Source organism: Fundulus heteroclitus, chromosome 3, assembly GCF_011125445.2.
Source record: "Fundulus heteroclitus isolate FHET01 chromosome 3, MU-UCD_Fhet_4.1, whole genome shotgun sequence".
Taxonomy (NCBI): Eukaryota; Metazoa; Chordata; class Actinopteri; order Cyprinodontiformes; family Fundulidae; genus Fundulus; species Fundulus heteroclitus.
This window is the reverse complement of record NC_046363.1, coordinates 2,281,076-2,300,418: the sequence shown is the minus strand read 5'-3', so window position 1 is coordinate 2,300,418 and position 19,343 is coordinate 2,281,076. Positions and strand designations below refer to the sequence as shown.

Below are 19,343 nucleotides of genomic sequence, written 5' to 3'. Positions count from 1 at the left end.
TCTACATTCAGGTGACAAGTTTTCTTTACCAAAACGGGAGTTTAACTCATTTGCTTGAGTTACAAATTATCTGAACTTTTAACTCTTCCTGTACATGGGAGAATCATTAAGTTTCCTTTTCATAGATGTTCCAGGAAGCAGCTTAAAGCAGCGGGGTGACCGGGCCTTTTCAGTGGAAGCACCCCTGACTTTGGAACAACCTCCCTTTAGACCTTCATGTAAAATCTGACCAGAGAATCTTTAAGTCTAAGCTTGAGATTTATCTTTTTAGACAGGCTTTTAATACCATGTAGTGGAATGGCATTTTCTTCATTTTGTTGTTGTTCTTTTGTGATGTAACTTTTACTGTAAAGTGCTCGGTCACCTTAGTTAGTCGTTTCTAAGCACTATATATATTAATCAATCAATCAATCAACAGATAAACACACTCGTGCCTGTACTGGATTCCAGATCCTTTTAGTTGTGGCTTTTAAATTGGAAGAAGTTTTTTAAACTGGGTTCTGTTTAATGACGTACAGAAAATGGACATGTTCTAAAATAAACGTGTCATTGATTCAGACCTGTAGTGATCTGTATACCATCTAGGTTGATGCACTCAGGTTATTCTGAGAACAATAAATAATAAATAGATTTTAATATAACCAAGTTTGTCAGTTCCACACTGGCGAATTAGAAGACAGCTTGTTTTATGATCTGTGGGGGGGGGGGTTGTAAAACCCAGCTGGGTGAAAGCTTTATTGCTAATATACAACTGATAGAAACACTAAGAAAACAGTGTGAAAATGTCTGAAATTGTAAAAGAGCAGATCAGTGGGAAGCCTTTATTTAATGAAGCTGATGCAGGGAGTTGTTCATTCAGGGGGACGTCAGGCGCTGTTTACCTGTGAAGCAGGGCCAGTTCTCCTAAATGCGTTGTTCCTGCATTGCTGGGAGCTTCCTTCTCTGCAGTAAAACTGACCGTGTTTTCCAGGAGAACGAAAAGCTGTATTCACAGATGAAGGCTCAGCAGGCCAAGAGTAAAGCCAACGAGGAAGCCATGTTTAATGAGAACCAGAGGCTGCTGAGCGAGCTGGCTCTAACAAGGTGTGGTCATTCATCAGAGCTGAGGGCGCTTTGTTCTCTTTATCCCTGTCATATGATCGTTGTCTCTAAAACGGTGCTGACCTTCATCTTCACCAGGGAGCAGCTGAGGAAAACCTCCAGGCCTGTGAGCAGCGTGTGCTCCATGGATCACACTAAACGCATCTCTGACCTGCTGGCTCAAATCAGCATCCTTCAGGTTTGTAACACTGTGGCTAAGTGTTTCTGTAGTGGAGGCAGCTCAGCCAGCTCCATCACAGTCTGTCTGTGTGTGCAGAGGAACCAAGCCAAGCTGTCCGAGGAGAACCACGCACTGCAGCAGGAAAAGCAGTCCCTGGAGGCTGAGCTGAACCTAATCAAAGCCGAGCGAGCCATCTCCAGCTCAGGTTAGCGCTCATTGAAGGCAGCTGAGCGTCACACATGCTCTAACATGGACCCAGGCTTAGGCTTTCCTCTACTGTTACTGTGACTCCTGGAGCTGAACACGGTGTGCTTTGAATCAGGAGAAAAGACATTTGAGCTGCGAGTCCTGGAGGACCAGCACCAGGAGGAGGTGGCCGCTCTGAAGAAGAAGCTGCAGTGGTTTTCTGAGAACCAGGAGCTGCTGGACAGAGATGCTGGCAGGCTGAAGGCAGCAACAGCTGAGATACTCCAGCTCAAAGAACAGGTTGGCATTCTCTGTATGGCTGAAAAACAAAGGGTTAAATAATTCAGACTTTTAGTTGGATACAATGAATGCAACACGGTTTAAAGCCAGGACTGAGAGGGACCTTTCTCTTGTGAATATGGTTGGATAAATCTGTAGTTTCAATTGAGGTCAGGTATGCATACACTAATACGCATTAATATTATCACTAATACGCTCATTTATTTTGGAGAACTAGAGTTGCCCCTTTCTGGTTGGGTGTAATATTAAAATATCACATTCTGGATGCGTATTCATTTCCTCATCCATGCTGTCTTTTTCTGTAGCCATTACCAGGTTCCTGCTGTTCTCCGGCTGGATATCTGACCTCTCAGGAATGGAAGAGCACATTTAAACTTTTAAAATTTAAAATTTACATTTAAAAATGTTTCTGTCAGGTTGAGGTAGGGAGGACATTCCAGAAGCTAAACGTTAGCCTGCTTTAACTATTACAAGACCTTTTGTTGTGTTTTAATGAGATGATACTGAGTGCCTGTTTGTGGCGCTGTGCCCTTTCAGTCTATGTTGTGGTAATCTGCCGGTCACCGTGGACAGAGAGAGTGGTGTTCAAGCTAGTTCCCGTTCACAGCAGGCTTCAGACCTGGTGGTTCCAAAGTTGTTCCTGAAAATCCTGACTTGTTTCTTTTTACCTGAGAGTCACAGTTTAGCTTTTATCAGACCTAAGCAGAGCGGTGACACATCTGTTGAATAGATGACCACCTAGATGATTCCTCTTTTTGGTCATATGCAGTGTCACCTGCAGGGTCCTGTGTTTACCAACCTGTACATGTTCTGGAGGGAGGAAAGGTCGGCCCTGATGGTCCTCTTTGCAGACCTGATTGTTGAATGTAGTCTGGACCGATCCTGTTCTGTGAATGAGTGAAACCCCACAGTGAAGAAGGAACACAGCACAGACTGAATAATTCTTGGGAAAGTAGTTGCTAATTAAGTATGTGAACAAAGTAATGACCTTTTTGGGCTTTTTCACGGCTCTAGTGGCTCGCTTTTTATGAAAGTAGGCTGACAGGAAGAGGGGGAGAGACATGCGGCAAAGGACCGCGGGTCGGACCCGAACCCGGGTCAACCGCGTCGAGGACTAAGGTCTCCGTATATGGGTCGCGCTACCTGCTGCGCCACGAGCGCGCCCCGACCTGTTTGAAGAATTTTAGTCAGGCTTCAGAGCTCATCATAGCACTAAAACAGCTCTGGCAAAGCTCACTAATGATACTCACATGGCCTCAAATAATGGACTGTTAGATCTCAGTGCTGCATTTGATACAGTTGATCACAATATTCTCCTAGAAAGACTTGAGCATACTGTAGGGATTAAGGGGAAAGCATTAGGCTGGTTTAAATCTTATCTGTCGGACAGATTCCAGTTTGTTCATGTTAATAATAAATCTTCCTCAAACTCTAGGGTCACTTGTGGAGTACCACAGGGTTCAGTCCTTGGACCAATTCTCTTTACTATATATATGCTTCCGATAGGCAAAATTATCAGACAGCATGGGATTAATTTCCACTGTTATGCTGATGACACTCAGCTATATTTATCCATAAATCCTGATGAATCCAATCAGTTACTTCGACTGCAGTCATGTCTTGATGACATCAAAAGCTGGATGACTTTAAATTTCCAGCACTTAAATTCTGACAAGACCGCAGTTGTAATCTTTGGACCAGAGTCCTCAAAAAATAAAGTTCTTAATCAATCAATTAATCAGGATGCCATTAACTTGGCCTCTGGTAATAAAGTTAAAAATCGTCATGTGGGCGACTGTGGCTTGATGGGTTGAGTAGTCGTCCGGCAACCAGAAGGTTGTGGGTTCGATTCCAGCTTCCCCTTGCCACATGTCGATGTGCCCTTGGGCAAGGCACTTAACCCCAAGTTGCCTATCGAGCTGCGTCTCGGTGTATAAATGTGTGCGCGTTAGTGAGAGCGACTGGGTGAATGTGGCTATAGTGTACAGCGCTTTGGGTGGTCAGCATGACTGGAAAAGCACTATATAAGTTCAGTCCATTTACCATTTACCATTTAAATCCCATATTAAACAGGTTTCCAGAGTTTCCTTTTTTCACCTCAGGAATATCGCCAAAATTAGAAACATTCTGTCCAGGAGTGATGCTGAAAAACTAGTTCATGCATTTGTTACTTCAAAGCTGGACTATTGTAATTCTTTACTATCAGGAAGTCCACAAAATGCAGTTCAAAGCCTTCAGCTGATCCAAAATGCTGCAGCAAGAGTTCTGATGAAAATCAACAAGAGGGATCATATTTCTCCTGTTTTAGCTTCCCTTCATTGGCTTCCTGTTAAATCAAGAATAGAATTTAAAATTCTCCTTCTAACGTATAAAGCCCTTAATAATCAAGCTCCATCATATATCAGAGCTCTGATTACCCCGTATGTTCCTAACAGAGCACTTCGCTCTCAGACTGCAGGTCTGCTGGTGGTTCCTAGAGTCTCTAAAAGTAGAATGGGAGGCAGATCCTTTAGCTATCAGGCTCCTCTCCTGTGGAACCAACTCCCAGTTTTGGTCCGTGAGGCAGACACCCTGTCTACTTTTAAGACTAATGTTAAAACTTTCCTTTTTGGCAAAGCTTATAGTTAGAGTGGTTCATGTTACCCTGAGCTTTTTAACTTAAAGACAACATTCTAGTGAAGTGTGATCATTGAGCAGAACTTAATCATTCCTGGTCTTGTCGGGTGAAGACAGCCTTTATCAGGGCAATATTTAATCCTCTAATTATGACCCTGGGTGGAGTAGAGACATAAACACAATGAATTAAACTTCTGCGCTGGAGTGTGGGAATGTTTATAGTTTCCTGTTGTATAATCATTCCAACATGACAAAAAGCCTTCAAATGAGTTAGTAAAAACACAAAGTGAAGGTCAGACTCATGGCCGTGATGAGTTGATGGGAACCTCTGAGCACAGCTACACATCTAACATCTTCATGTTAGGAAAGCTGCTACTGCTTAGGCTAAAAGTGTTCTGTTCTATTACCTACAGCCCAGCTTATGAAGAAGTTAGCTGAAGTTATATATATAGATAGAAGTTAGCTCTAGTTACAGTCTAGCACAACACTACGGAGCAACTAGCAGCCTGCTTCTGTTCCAGGTGGAAAAACTGAAGCAGGAAGTGGGCAAAAGGAGCAGCGAGCAGCAGAGGAAGACCAGACACAGATCTGCAGACACAAGGAGAATGCAGGACCTCCAGCGACAGGTTCCTTCATGTCATCAAACACATCTATCAGATTTGCTAACTCAGTTTACCGTCCACCAGCTCGTGGCTCTGCTGCTCTTCTAAGCCTCCCTGTTACCACCAGGTAAAGGAACTGGAGCAGATTCTGAGAAGCAGGAACCCAAATTCTCTGCCAGCTCTGATCTATGCTGCAGCCACAGCTGCTGGGGAGGAGAACGCTGCCTCTCCCAGGACGTCCCCCCCCAGCCGGATCAACGCTCTGCTGGAGCACCGGATCCAGCGTCTGGAGTCTGAACTGGAGAGTCACGATGAAGAGGCCAAGCGGACCCTGCGGGCCATGGAGCAACAGTTCCACAGAATCAAGGTGAAAACATCTGGATGCCAGGATCTATCGCTTACCATTTACTTTCAATTCCTATTTGTCATCCCATAATGAGCAGACACAACAGAGACTTTCATGCATGAGAAAGTAGGGAAAGGAAAGCAGGGTAGAAAGATTCTGTGATCACACTGAGTGATTTTGTGTTGTTTAGCTGCGCTATGAGCAACAGATATCTGAGCTGGAGCAGCAGCAGGAGCACAGACAGCCGGCTGAAGCAGCAGCAGCTGGATCAGAGTCCTGGATGTCTAAATGTCAGATCCTGGAGGAAGAGCTGAAGCGTGTCCAGGACAGCCACCAGCAGAAAGACAAACGTCTCCAGGACCAGATAGACGCTCTGCAGCAGCAGCTCGCAAATAAGGTCAGTGCAAAAATTCACTGAAAGATGAAATTTAACTTTCTTTTTTTCTGAGGCAAAAAAAAGTCTTTCTTTTCAGTCTTCTCCCACCCGAGCTGTGGATCTGTGCAGCTCCCCCAGAGTGCAGCGGGTCCGTCCTCTCGCCATGTTCAGAAGATGGGTTGATGAGAGCTCTGGGAGATGTTCAGAGCTTGGATATTGTTGTAGAACCTAACCCTGCTTTAAACTGGACCAGAACTTTCCCCCTGACCATTCTGCTGGGTTCCTAGGTCTCCATGATGCTGAAGAACCTCTGAGGTTAAAAAAAAAGGATGTTATTTACCAACAAGTAACCTTCTTACTGTTTTTAGGGGTATCAGCGTAAAGGGAGTAGAATACAAAAGGCATGCCACACTTTTCAGGTCTCGTTGTTTAAAAAAAACAGGTTTAGGAATTAGTTTGCACTTATGTTGCGCGCATATCAAACTTTTCTCCATGCAGACGCTGCCGAGTCCAGGGCGCCACCAGCGCCAAGCGGAGGCTGCGTTTGGCGTGCGGATAGAGCGACTGAACCAGGAGCTGGCCACCAAGACACGGAGCATCCAGGAGCTGAGCCGCACCGTAGAGAGGCTGCAGAAGGAGCGCAGCAGCATGCTGTCTGCAGCCCGCCAGCCATCAGAAAGACGATCAGCAGACGGCAGAACACACGCAGGGCAGACCAAACCTCGGCGCTCTGCTGCCACAACAGAACCAAAGCCAGAGGGAGAAACGTTTCCTGCAGCCCAGTATGAGAAGACCTACCAGCCCACCGTCTTCTCAGGTCTGACTGTCCTCAGCTCAGCTTCACTTCATGTTCTGTCACCAGGAGCTGCTGACCAGCTCCTCTGATTATCTCTGGCTAACACAGCAGGGTCAACAGAAGTTAGGAAACTAAAACCTCACTCATTTTATGTTAATATTCCATGTGAGGCTGTTGATTATAGACGTTGACCTATCAGCCTCTGGTCCTGTGAGGTTCTGCTGTGATGTGTGGAACCGAGCTCAGGAACAGGCTGTGGAAGTGGTGGAAGTCACCATTGGGTCTCATTAAAAATGGTGAACCAGCCACAAAGAGAAAGGTGGAATCATTTAAAAAAAATGGGCATGTGCATTCTTCCTGTGGACTCTAGAGCAGTGGAGACGGGTCCTCTGGAGTGAAGAATCCTGGCTCTGTCTAAAAATCAAACGGATGAGTCTGGTTTTGGCAGTTGCTAGGGAGACGAACCGTTCTTAAACGCATTGTGTCAAAAGTAGTCTGATGGAGGTAAAATGTTACCTTTTGTCTCCAGAGGTGTTGTTCAGGCGCTGGACTGGACTCCTTAGTTCCATCTGCAGGAACTGTTGAGGTGCGTTCACACCCAACGGCAACAAGGCGAATGCAGCGAGGGACTTACGGGTTATCCGTATGTAAATGTGCGTTCAAGAGCAAATTAGCCATTCATGACGAAAACGATGCTTTTCAAGCAATTGAGTGAAGCAACATTTTGGTCAAGTTAAGCAACCTAAACTTTTCTGTCAACTCGCATTTCGCTATGGTCCATTTAATGTTTATTGACTATATTGACAACTGGAAGGCAGCGTTAGAGCGGACACTGCAAGCCGGGCCTCCTGGTCCAACATCAGCGTCTGACCTCACAGGCGTGGTTCTGGAGTAATGTTGAAAGGTTTCCGTCCAGCAGCAGAGGTGAAGCCGCTATAGCTGCAAAGGATGGGTCCACATCACGTTAAACCTGTGGGATCAGAAGGCAACGCTGAAAGCAGAAGAGGAAATGCTTCTGGTACCACAGAGCATGGCAGTGGTCATAATGTTCTGCTGAATCTGTGCATATAAGAGTCTGGATGACGGAACTCTGGTTACTGAGCAGAACTGACTTCACTGATGTCAAAGGTGGTGGTTTTTACAGAGAAGGCTGATCACGTGTTCTCTGCGTATGTTCCCCCTCCCTCTGGTAGGAAGCCACATCTCAGAGGTGCTGCAGGAGAACGAAGCTCTGCGGCAGCGCGTCCAGCTGCTCCAGCTGCACAGCGAGCAGGAGAAGGAGGAGCTGAAGGCCGGCGCTGCTCAGGCACAGGAGGAGCTGCGCAGGTATGTAGGTCTGATCAGGGTATGACGCCTGGTTCACGCAGAGAAGTGACTGGAAGGTGACGTTGCAGGCTGAGAGAAGGCTGTGCAGAGCAGCTGGCCGCTGTGAAGGCAGAACACGGCAGGGTGGTGGAGCGCCTGTGTGCCGCCCACGCCCTGGACCACTCGTCCTCCAAGGTGGCAGAACTGAGCAACAGGCTGAGCAGTCAGGAGGTAACGGCTGACCGACCCACCAGGCAGCTGGTGTCAGCGGGAACGCTCCAACAGTTTTCATCACCTTGGCTCTCCGTCTTCTTGCAGCTGCTGATGAAACATCTGCACCAGCAGCTGCAGGAGCTGCAGGGATGTAAAGAGGAACTGTGCGTCTCCAGGAGCAGAGAAGAAGCTCTGCAGAAGCAGGTCAGCAGCCGTCTCTCTGCAGACTTTCACTAAATAACGTCTGACTTCCTCCTCGATAAGCTTTTAGAAACACTAAAAGGATTTAGGCCTCACACTTTTCATCTGGCAGCTGCAACAGTCAGTGTGATTTATTGGGATTTCATGCGATGGAGCAACATAAAGCAGCAGCTAACTGTAGTGGGAGGAACTGCTTCTCCAAATTCTGTCCTAAAAATGATGCCTCGGTGGTCAGTCCGCCTCCATCAGGACCTTCTAGAAGCATCTTCTGCAGCCGTTCCAGCTGCAGCTCTGTGGGGGTATATCTCTGCCTAGTTAGAAAATCAGCTTTTCTTTTCTGCCCGTTTTATTTGCTGAATAGCCATCGCTGAGTCCCATTGGACGCAGGGTGTGACCATCAGCTTTCACGTGGTGCCATAGAGGATCATGTGGACTTGGGTCTGGACTACTAGGCCATTCTAACACATGGATCTGTGCTGTAGCTCTGACTGTAGGTGTTGTTCTACGGCAGGGGAACCTCCACCCGTCTCCACCCGCTTATCCTCCAGGACTGACTCATATTTGGCTTCATCCATCGTTCCCTCCCTCTTAGCAGCCTCTCTGTGCCTCTCTGTGCCTGCATCCTGACAGCATGATGCTGACAGCTCTGTTTCATTGGGAGGATATTGTGTTCACAGTGATGCGCAGTGTCAGTTTTCTGCCACACGTTGCATGATGGTCCAAAAACATTACCTTTTGTCTCATCTGACCAGAGAACCTACTTCCACAGGTTTGCCTGTCCCCCTCCCACCTGAGCTGTGCATCTCTGCAGCTCCTCCAGAGTTACCATGGGCCTCTGGGCTGCTTCTCTGATCAGTTCCCTCCTGTCAGTGTAGGAGGACGTCCATGTGTCGGTGGGTCTGATGGTGGTCCATCTTCTCCAGGTCCAGGTGATGGACTGAACAGAACTCTGGGAGATTGTTGTAGAACCTGACCCTGCTTTAAACTGGACCAGAACTTTCTCCTTTGGGCTTTCGCTCACAGGAATCCTGATAAACACATTCCAGCTTAGTCCTCACTGTATAATTCATAAAGCACGTAAAGAGCAGCTCAGTCCATATTAGGTCCTGATTTACAGATGTGGGGAAGATGTTTGGGTTGAGCTGCAGACTAACCAGCACTCTGAGTTGCTCTTTAATAGGAGGATGATACAGACGCCTGATGTGAACCCACCTGCTGGTTGTTTGGCGTGTTTTCCCCCTGATGCTCACTCTGAGGTTCTGCTCCTGCTCAGCTAACCAGACTCCTGCAGGAGCTGAAGGAGGCCAAAGAAGCCCAGAGCTCTGAGGGGAAGCTTCTGTGCAGCCTGGAGAGGAAGATCATCAACATGGAGCTGCGACACGAGCACAGAGAGAAGGAGCTACAGCAGGTACCCCGCACCGTTTGCTTTCATGCTCACAGCAAGATGGAAGTCCATTCACACAATCTGCTTGGAGGGAAGAAACAGCTCTGCTTTTGGGCCCAGAATCTCTGTGGTTGTGATCTCCAAGGGACAAAAGTCTCAGTGTTGGAAGGAGCTGACTTCTTCCTCTTGTCAGACCTTCAGAAAATCCCCTGAACAAAGTTAAACAGCTTTTGGGTTAAATTCTGGTGCCTATGTCAGCTGTCTTTGGGCTGGTCACCTGTCTGTCACCCAGATTTTACCATATGGATATTTATTATCAATTTAACAGTACTGAATTTTTTCAAGTAACCTTAAAAACCTTTTAAGATGTCTGTAAAATGAAATAAAAGCAGTTTGTGGTGGGGAATCTTTTAGGACACCTTCCACATTTATTCTCTTAAAATGCCTGAGATTAGACTCTGGCATGTGACATATAGTATTGAATTACTATATTATATTCAATTGAATTGAATTGAATATAGTGCCCGTTTAGAAAATCATTTTAGAAAATCATTAGGCTTTCATTGAAAAGAGCTAGGTGCTGTCCCCAGACCTTTAGTTTGCTGTTTCTGTCAAAGTGAGTCTAAACTCTGAGGGAAGCTTTGAGTCTGGGAAGAGTCTCCGAGTGGATGTTCATGACTGGCAGGTTTCCACCGAGACCGGACCGTAGGATGCTAACACAAGTCCTAAACAGCCTCAGGTCAGCGAAGCTTAGAGCTGGACCCAATCCACCATCGGTTCTACCGTCTATCAGAGCATGTTTGAGGAAACTGAGAGTAAGAAGGAAATTAGAGCTATAGCAGAACTGGACCAAAAATAACTCAAAACATCCCCGCAAATTAGCCAAAATTAAGAACTGGAAAGTTCTGGGTCAAGTCAAAGTCCAGATCCTGATCTCGTTCAGATCCTGTAGGGAATCTGAAACGGACTGAACATCCAAGAAACCGGTCAAACATCTCAGAGCTGAAAGTGACCAATGTCTCTGGAATTGTTTCAACCTCCCTGTGTTTGAAGAGAACCGCTAGCTCTCTGTTAGCAGCTAGCGGGTCCTAGCTCTGGCTCCACCTACAATCTACAGTTAGTTTAATTAGTTCATCTGCATTTTCTCTCTAATTTGGTCTTTACACTTCCAGACATAAACAAAACATTAAACATTGATAAGTGATGATTTGTTCTGACAGAACTGATTGGTTAGAACCTGTATTGTAACTATTACCATAATGACCTTTTAGATGAGACGCCAGCTCAGAATGCACACAGCTCACACAAAACACTGCAAGACATGATCTTTTTCCTTTAGTTAGTGGGTGTTCTGATGTTTCACATGACAGTGGCATCAGTGCTTTCACTGAGCATTAATTAATAATGCATGAACACACTAGTCTGCATTGAGTTTAGTTACAGGGATAGTCTGAAGAGTCTTCATGGTGATAGAAAGTTCAGATTCCCAGAGAAAGATACGGTTTGTTTTGACCCTGACCACGTGGTATGTGTGTCCATGTTACACAGACTGCTGCTCAGTAGTCTGGAAGCTTAGTAACCAGCTCAGATCATCACTTCCTTGTCTCTGCAGGTCGTTGCCGAGACGTTTCAGATGTCAGCTGGTGATCTGCAATCAGAAGTGGAGCGATGGCGCCGACTGGCCCAGGACAAGAGCAGAGAGCTGGATGCTTTCCGCTCAGAGCTGGACTCCATCCTGGACATCCTGAGACACCTCCAAAGACAAGGAGTGGTCCTCCCCACCCCTCAGCCTGTGATAGCAGCCCACCTCCTTCAGAACCCTTAGTTCTAACCCATGTGAAGAGCTGATTATGCCGAGGCGCCTGTCTGATTGGGTCCCAGTAAATCAGCTCTGCAGCCGTCCTGAGGCCACCGGGAGGTTAGACAGGACCGCTCTCTGATCAGGGAGAAAGTGCTGGAACAGAGGCAAACAGTTTCCAAATTTCTGTGTTTTGTACCTAAATTATTATTTATTTCAGCAATGATAAACGTTCAGTTCATAAAGGCTATTTTAGTACATTGTTGTGTGTTTAAGTTTGATTTTAACAAGCAGAATTGATGTGAAGCTGGGTAGGTGGGCTACAGAAGCTCCCTGTGTGGCCGGCCCAGGTTCAGGTCCAATATGGACCGGTCCTGGCCAGGGATGGGTTATGGGTTAGACTCAGCATGCTGGGTTTCAACCTGGTGACCAGTGTGAAGGCTGAACAATATCTTTACTATCCTAGTTGTTCTTAAGAGCTCAGAACTAGATACACCAGAAGGTTCTGGAGTGGAGTAACCGTGGCAGGTTCCCAGCCTGATGCTGCGTGGTTCTGTTCAGAGGTTTTCTCATTACGGGATTCTTCTCCCCCTGGTGATAACTAGTCAGTAAAGGACAGTCAAAGATGAACCCAGTGGTGCAAATCCTTTATTTTTAACAGAAGGTCTTTTTGTTGTTTCTTCTTTTCTATTTAAGTGCCTTTTAATGGACTAAATTGATACTAATTAAGAATATTCAACCACAAAGTACAGCCACTTAAACTTTGCAGCAATATACGTCTTAATTTCTAACAAAATATAACAGATTTAACCCTCTAAAGCCTGATACAGGTAATATGGAGGACATTTCACATTTTAAAAAAAGAAAATCATTTTTGGTTGCTTAAAAAAACTAAAATGTCAGGCTTTCAGAGTTTCTTTGTATCGTTATTGATACATTTGACCAAAAAAATTTTTTTTCCTGTAATATATTAATTTGTATATTCAGAAAAATAATGAGTTTGTTAAAGAGGCAGATGTCTCAGAAATATTTGTATCAGAAATATAACATTTGGAGTTATAGGGTTACTAAACCTTTAAACTACAGCCACAACATATAACTATTAAAGTATTGACTGCTTTCATCTGTGCAGATATTTACTACTGTTCATTAACATGTCACATAAAAAAAGATAACTGCTTTTAATTCAATTAAATTCATTTTATTTATTCGCTCACAATTCATCTTCTCTCAAGAAAACACAACCAAAGTACCCACAATCCACTCAATCCAATCATATAAAGTCAGTCATATATTCCACATTGATCCTAGTTATTAAACAATTTGGTATATTAGTCAAACTGGTAAAAGGTTTCCATCAATGGAAATCCAGCCAGTTGTATCAAATCCAAATGGCAAGCATGTCAACACAGTGGACAGTCGTCTGCATTGTTGATGGCTTTGCAGCAATCCCTCATACTGAGCATGCATGAAGCGACAGTGGAGAGGAAAACTCCCCCCTAACAGGAAGAAACTTCCAGCAGAACCAGAACCAGGCACAGTGTGAACAGCCATACACTACAACCCACTGGATGTTTGAGAAAACAGCAGAGACACAAAGCTCAGATCCAGGAGTACTTTCTATGTAAAAGGAAGAATACTGAGTTAAAGACAGCAGTTGCTTGTTCAGGGGCTAAAAGCTGAGCTAGTTCTAAAATCTGAAGGATAAAAAACGCACACAGTTGCAGCAATGGCTCCTTTATTTTGCTGCGTCTCAAACACAAAAAGACATGGTCGGGTGTATCATGTGTAGAAAGAACACGTCAGGTTTTTGGCAGCAATAGCTCAGTCAATGATCCCTGGGAAAGTGTCGCAGCTAAATGGAACGCCAGGCCAGATGTACGTTCTTTAAAGACGAAACTAAAGAGGATTAAGTTCATAGTGGGAAAAGCAGCAGGCAACAAGTAACTGGACACAGTAGCAGTGCTTCTCATGTTTAAATCTCCATGTTTTCCCCTTGACCATCATTCAGGCAAACCAAAATGAGTTCTTCAGAGATCAAATTTTCATCTTTATTCTGTTGGCTCATCTGTCTGAGTCACATGTGATAACTGTCTGGCGTAGGTCAGCTTCAGCCAGACAAGTCTGTAGTGAAATGAGCTGAGGTTGTCCTCTTACAGCTCCTATTCATCAAGAGGTATCACATTATGAAGTAAAAGGGAAGGTCCTAGTGAGGACAGGAGCGCCTCCCTACCTGCCGTCACATGTTGCCATGATAACATGGTCCAGGCTGGGAGCAGGACTTAGTCAACAGCCAAACGGGTCATGCTTGGTTCTACAGAACCCAACTGATTGGTCTGTTTGCTGAATCTCAGAAATCAGATGCAGGAGAAAACCAAACTCTAAACATCCTGACAGGCCAACGCTCCTTGGTTTGTTTGAACCAGTGAAGTGCATCGTTGCTGGAGAGACAGATGCAGGGCTATCAAAATGTTGAGTCAAGTTTTAAGCTGCTCTTTTTAAATGACGTATCTTTGTGGTTGGACCAGCCTGGGACATCTTTTCAATATTTCCAATATTAATATTAATCATGACTTTTGGACATTACACAAAAGCATTAGAAAATATTAAATTGAAGGATGTGATAAACTGGCGCTCAGAACATTTCTCTGATAGAATTCATGAGAACTTTGCATGAGGCCCTGCACTGAGATCTAAAAAGCCTCATAGTGGAGATATTTTAGGAACCTGAAAAGCAAACGTGTCTCTTTGATATGTAGTCAGGTTCTGTCCATGGGACACCATGCATGAAGTTACACTTCTGGTGCGATGTTATCCTTAGTCCAAGGAAAATGTCTTGATTTTGATCTTCATCCCATTGATTTAGATAAAATGTGTGATGCTCTTAAAAGGATTAACTCTGACCCTGACAGATGGGATCACCACTAAAAATACAGCACCCAGAAGCTAATGCTTGTAGAATTGCAACACTAATGTGCAAAATTGTCTTTTAACCATTTAATTACAAAAAATAAAAACCACAGGATTAAATTGGGTTTTTACTTCAAAACAATTTTTTTCTCTTTTAGTGCAGTAAAAGATATATAAAAGTAAAATGTATCAATATTTGACTATGGGGACATTTCATACGGGTATCCAAATTTGTGTTTACTAAAGAGGTTAGACATTATGTAGCACTAAGACCTGTAATTGGTTCTAGTTTTTGTAATCATCGTTGCAGTAAAAAAAAAACTTTGCTAAGCCTTCTTTGCACAGTCACTGACTGGAACATTGATACATTTCCCATCATAAGGTCATGTTTGGTGATTTGCCTCCTTATTTACATTCTCTTTATCCCGGAGGTAACCACGGGACTTCATTTTCCACGTGTCATTCAACCAATACCAAATGTTTTGATGAAAGAGCCGTCAGTATTTGTGCTGCCGGTGATTCTAATGCTTTGAAGTAAAATAGTGAGCGTTTTAACTAGCTGGTTTCATGCTGTGCTGCTGTTTTGGCCACCCCCCCTCCCAGAAGGGATTCTGAGTCTCAGTGAGATGATTCCAGCTAAAATAAAGGTTAAAGAAAATAAACATTTTCATGCCAGGTGAGTTAAAACAGCAACCTACATAAAACAGGTAAAGCCAGAGTGAATTCTCCCACAGGGCATTCTAAAGGCATTTTTAACTGGATTTGACATTAGGTCAGGGGGCCTTATTACCCCCTAAACAATGCAAAGTGAGTCTAACTTTAAAAAGTCTTCTCTGCCTATAATAAACTGTCAATACAGAAAAATGCTTTGAGAAAATAACATGACCATTTGTTTTTCGTGCTGGAAGAGTGATATGTTGCAGTGTTGGCTTTCATGCTTCCAATGAAGAAACAGATTATCTAATTTGCGCACACTTTTATTTAGTAAAGATAAACCTGACTAAAAGAAAAAAAGGCCTGAGTCAGTCAACTCTAAGGCTTATAGAAACAGTCCTAATCACACAAACCATAGCGAAGGACTGACTAGTCACATGAAAATCCTCTGCTGTGAAAGAATCTGTTTGTCTTTACATGTTACATAAAGATATTTTTCTTCATGTAAATCGTACTTTTATTGCAATGACTGTCACAAAGTTCCATTCATTTAAGCGTGTTCCATCACTGACGTCCTGATGTCCATGTCCCGCTGCACCACGGCTGAATTATTGCCTTTAGGAGCTCTCCCTGGCCGGGCCGAGTGCTTGCTGCAGGCTGCACCCTCGTGTCCTCGGTGCTTAGGAACATGCTGACCTTTTCTTGTCTCACAAACAACTTGCTCCGTGTTCTTCCATCTCGGAGACGCCGTTTCTTCTGGGTGATGGAGCTCGTCAGCCCTGGAAGGCGTGGCATTCCTCTTCACTGAAGCCGAGCTTCTTCAGCAGCCTGATAAATGAACAGGAAGGTGAAAGCACTCAGTGGTGATGGATGCACATGTATTCTTCAGCAATTCATCCATCACACCCCTGCATTCATCCCTGGGGATGAACGTGATGAAAATAAGATTCTTCTCCCAATTATTTAACAGTAGAGGTAGGCATTTCACTACTTTATTAAACCCAAAGGGAAGTTGATGTCAGAAAACCCCAAAAACTGGCTGTGATGCTCGTTCTTCCATGAGAGCATCAATAAATATCAATGAACCTGAAAATATATAATACAGTTACTGTGTTCAGCTTAGAGATAAGAATCCCACATTTTGGATCAGCTCATTTCAACAGTTTGCTCCAAACAGTATTAGTGTTGGAGCTGTGAAGATAAAATGGTACCTTCATATCTCCCAACCCTTTTAGATGGTACACTGCCTGGCCAAAAAAAAAATATATATTTCATTGGACCCCCTTTAGCTTTGATTACGGCACACATTCACTGTGGCATCGTTTCAATAAGCTTCTGCAATGTCACAAGATTTATTTCCACCATTGTTGCATTCATTTTTCACCAAGGTCTTGCATCGATGACAGTAGAGTCAGCCTTCTCCAGCACATGCCAAAGGTTCTCAACGGGGTTTAGGTCTGGACTCTGGAGGCCAATCCATGTGTGAAAATGATGTCTCCCTGAAACACTCTTTCACAATCTGAGCCTGATGAATCCTGGCATTGTCATCTTGGAATAAGCTGGTTATTCAGTACATGTAGTCAGCTGACCTCATTCTTTGAGCATATATGTTGCTCACATTGCCCCCACAGGCGTGTACAGTAGGCACTAGGCATGATGGGAGCATCACTTCACCTGCCTCTCTTCTCACCCTGATGCTCCATCACTCTGATGAGTAGATCTGGACCCAAATGACCTTCTTCCATTTCTCCAGGGTCCAATCTTTATGCTCCCTAGCAAACTGAAGCTTTTTATTTCCTGTTTAGCTTCACTGATTAGTGGCTTTCTTAAGTTCCAATCTCATGAGTTCCCTTTGCATTGTAGGTGTGGAAATGCTCGTACTTTCACTATCAAACAAAGCCTGGAGTTCTACTGTTTTTCTCCAATCTCATTCCACCAAACGTTTAAGTGATCATCAGGATTGTTTTTTCCCCTGAAGGCAATGGGTCCCACTATCCTTCCAGTTTTTAATAATGCGTTGGACAGTTCTTAATTTCTCCAATCTCCTTAGATGCTTTACCTGCTGGATGCTTCTGAAACAGACTGACATCTTTTCCACCACACGGGATGCCATTAAGAAATGAGAAGCAACTTGTTGCACCAGTTGGGGTAAATAACTTGTTGCCAACTGAAACATAATCGTCTATGCAGTAATAATCCAATGGGAGGCTCATATCTATTTACTTAGTTAAATCCAGGTGGTGACTATTTTTGGGCCAAGCAGTGTATATATCCATCATGCAACTGATATTAGAGTCATTTCTGTCTGTAATAAAAAATAAAATGATTATTCTTTAGTGACAGCTAACAGCCTGTTTGCGGCTGCGATGACCCGGATAACTGCCCAGGCACATTGTTTAGTGGCCAGGAAAGCTTTTAATCATTAATGAGTCCGAATTTAACAGACCCTGCAGCAGTAATTAACTGTACAGACATGAGGTCAGTCACTATAGTGTCAAATAATTTCCACACACATGCACATCTAGTTTCAGTCACTTATTATCCCCACTCATCACAACATATTCCAGGCTGCTGAGATAAGAGGTCACAGGTATTCATTTCCTCAGCGAGGACTCGGTCTAGAGATGGATGGAGGTAATAATAAAATAAGGAAGAAAAGTCCACAGTGGAAATAAGAACACTTCACATAAATGTCAAGTATTTGCAAATAGAACATTTGAAACATCAAATGGCTGAAAAAGACTGCTGTTATTTGGATCACACTGTGTTTTCTGTTCCGTACCCTGTGGCTAGCTGTGTGAAGGCAGACGGACCGCACACACACACGTAGCACCTGGACCCAGCTGGCCTGGTCAGAAGCTGGCTCAGCGTAGCCTCATCCACCCGGCCCTTCCTGCCGCTCCAGCTGTCAGACGGCTCTGAGAGGATGTACTCCACCTGAAAGCTAACACACAGCCAGACAACATGCTGATGTAAAACAGCAGCTCTGCAGCTCACCAGCAGAGAATCAGGCTTCTCCCTCCTGACTCGCTCCTCACACACAATTATTACGCAACGGTGGAAAACTACATACAATCAGCATGCCATAAATAACAGAATGAGGCCGGTGTTTCCCCTACCATCCAACAAGGGGGGACGCCCCGCCCCGCCCCGCCAAGAATGTCACGGCATGGTAAATTATTATACGTCTGTGCTTGTTCACGGTTAACTTTATTATTACTTTATTATCACTTCCTGTTTGCGGTAAGGCGTATTGTATCACTTCCTGTTTTCACTGCGTGAGCAACGGTTTGTTGCTCCAGATTCTCTCGCTTTTATCTTTAATCTCTTTGCTGTAACATCTGTTTCTAACACATAAGCACTTTTAAAACATTTTCTGTTGCTGCACATCACGCTTGGGAACTCCTCGTGTTTCACGGGTTGCTCTCTTGGCGTGGTAGAAGGGCGCTAGCCTAGCTTTAGCCTAGCCTAGCTTTAGCTCCACAATGGCTTCCTCTCCTACTATTACTTCAGCTTCTCCGTCTCTGACTAAGTCTCCCCTTATCTCCTGCTCTCTGTGTCAGATGTTTAGCTATTCCTCTGCCTCCTTTAGTGATAATGGTACTTGTAATAAATGTAGTGTTTTTGTAGCTTTGGAGGCGAGGGTGTCAGAATTAGAGTCCCGGCTCTGTGCTATGGAAAGACCAGCTGATAGCCGCCCCTCTGCTAGCGCGGAGCCACATAGACCTAGCGTTAGTTCACTTAGTGGTCCTCCAGAAGCACCCGAGCAGCCGGGTAAGCAGGCCGGCTGGGTGACAGTTCGTAGGAAGCATAGCTCTAGATTTCAGCCCCCAGTTCACCACCAACCCGTCTGCGTTTCAAACAAATGAAACGACACACCCGCTGAGAAGCCGATCCTGGTTATTGGGAGCTCAATAGTCAGAAACGTGGCACTAGAGACACCAGGGACCATAGTTAAATGCCTGCCAGGGGCCAGAACGGGCGACATAGAATCTTACCTAAAACTGCTGGCTAAGGATAAGCGTAAATACAGTAAGATTGTTATTCACGCTGGCGGTAATGACACCCGATCACGCCTATCGGAGGTCACTAAAGTTGGTGTTGCTTCGGTGTGTGAGTTTGCTAAAGCAATGTCGGACTCCGTAATTTTCTCTGGTCCCCTGCCTGATTTGACCAGTGATGACATGTTTAGCCGCATGTCATCATTCAACCGCTGGTTGTCTAGGTGGTGTCCTGAAAACGACGTGGGCTACATTGATAACTGGAGAACTTTCTGGGGAAAACCTGGTCTGATCCGGAGAGACGGCATCCATCCTACTTTGGATGGTGCAGCTCTTCTTTCTAGAAATCTGGCCGGATTTATTAGTCCTCCTAAATGCTGACAACCCAGGGTCC

At 44.7% G+C, this 19,343-nt stretch overlaps 2 protein-coding genes across 13 annotated transcripts in view; one reads left to right on the top strand and one right to left on the bottom strand.

Annotated features, from left to right (window-relative positions):
- cep162 (centrosomal protein 162) overlaps positions 1-11,645 on the top strand; it is a 35,033-nt gene extending 23,388 nt beyond the window's left edge. For all 12 annotated transcript variants that reach the window (XM_036128741.1, XM_036128728.1, XM_036128740.1 and 9 more), the window contains 13 exons: positions 971-1,083; positions 1,180-1,279; positions 1,358-1,466; positions 1,584-1,747; positions 4,885-4,989; positions 5,093-5,332; positions 5,502-5,708; positions 6,186-6,504; positions 7,677-7,809; positions 7,878-8,019; positions 8,107-8,205; positions 9,476-9,610; positions 11,199-11,645. In XM_036128741.1, coding sequence (XP_035984634.1) covers positions 971-1,083; positions 1,180-1,279; positions 1,358-1,466; positions 1,584-1,747; positions 4,885-4,989; positions 5,093-5,332; positions 5,502-5,708; positions 6,186-6,504; positions 7,677-7,809; positions 7,878-8,019; positions 8,107-8,205; positions 9,476-9,610; positions 11,199-11,411 — 2,079 coding nt within the window. In that variant the 3' untranslated portion in view covers positions 11,412-11,645. The remainder of the gene's footprint in view (positions 1-970; positions 1,084-1,179; positions 1,280-1,357; positions 1,467-1,583; positions 1,748-4,884; positions 4,990-5,092; positions 5,333-5,501; positions 5,709-6,185; positions 6,505-7,676; positions 7,810-7,877; positions 8,020-8,106; positions 8,206-9,475; positions 9,611-11,198) is intronic.
- Positions 11,646-15,253: 3,608 nt separating this feature from the next.
- Positions 15,254-19,343, bottom strand: part of LOC105935339 (cytochrome b5 reductase 4) — a 30,214-nt gene continuing 26,124 nt past the window's right edge. The window contains exons 15-16 of the mRNA XM_036128702.1: positions 17,731-17,892; positions 15,254-15,776 (exon numbers count right to left, since the gene is read on the bottom strand). Coding sequence (XP_035984595.1) covers positions 15,722-15,776; positions 17,731-17,892 — 217 coding nt within the window. The 3' untranslated portion in view covers positions 15,254-15,721. The remainder of the gene's footprint in view (positions 15,777-17,730; positions 17,893-19,343) is intronic.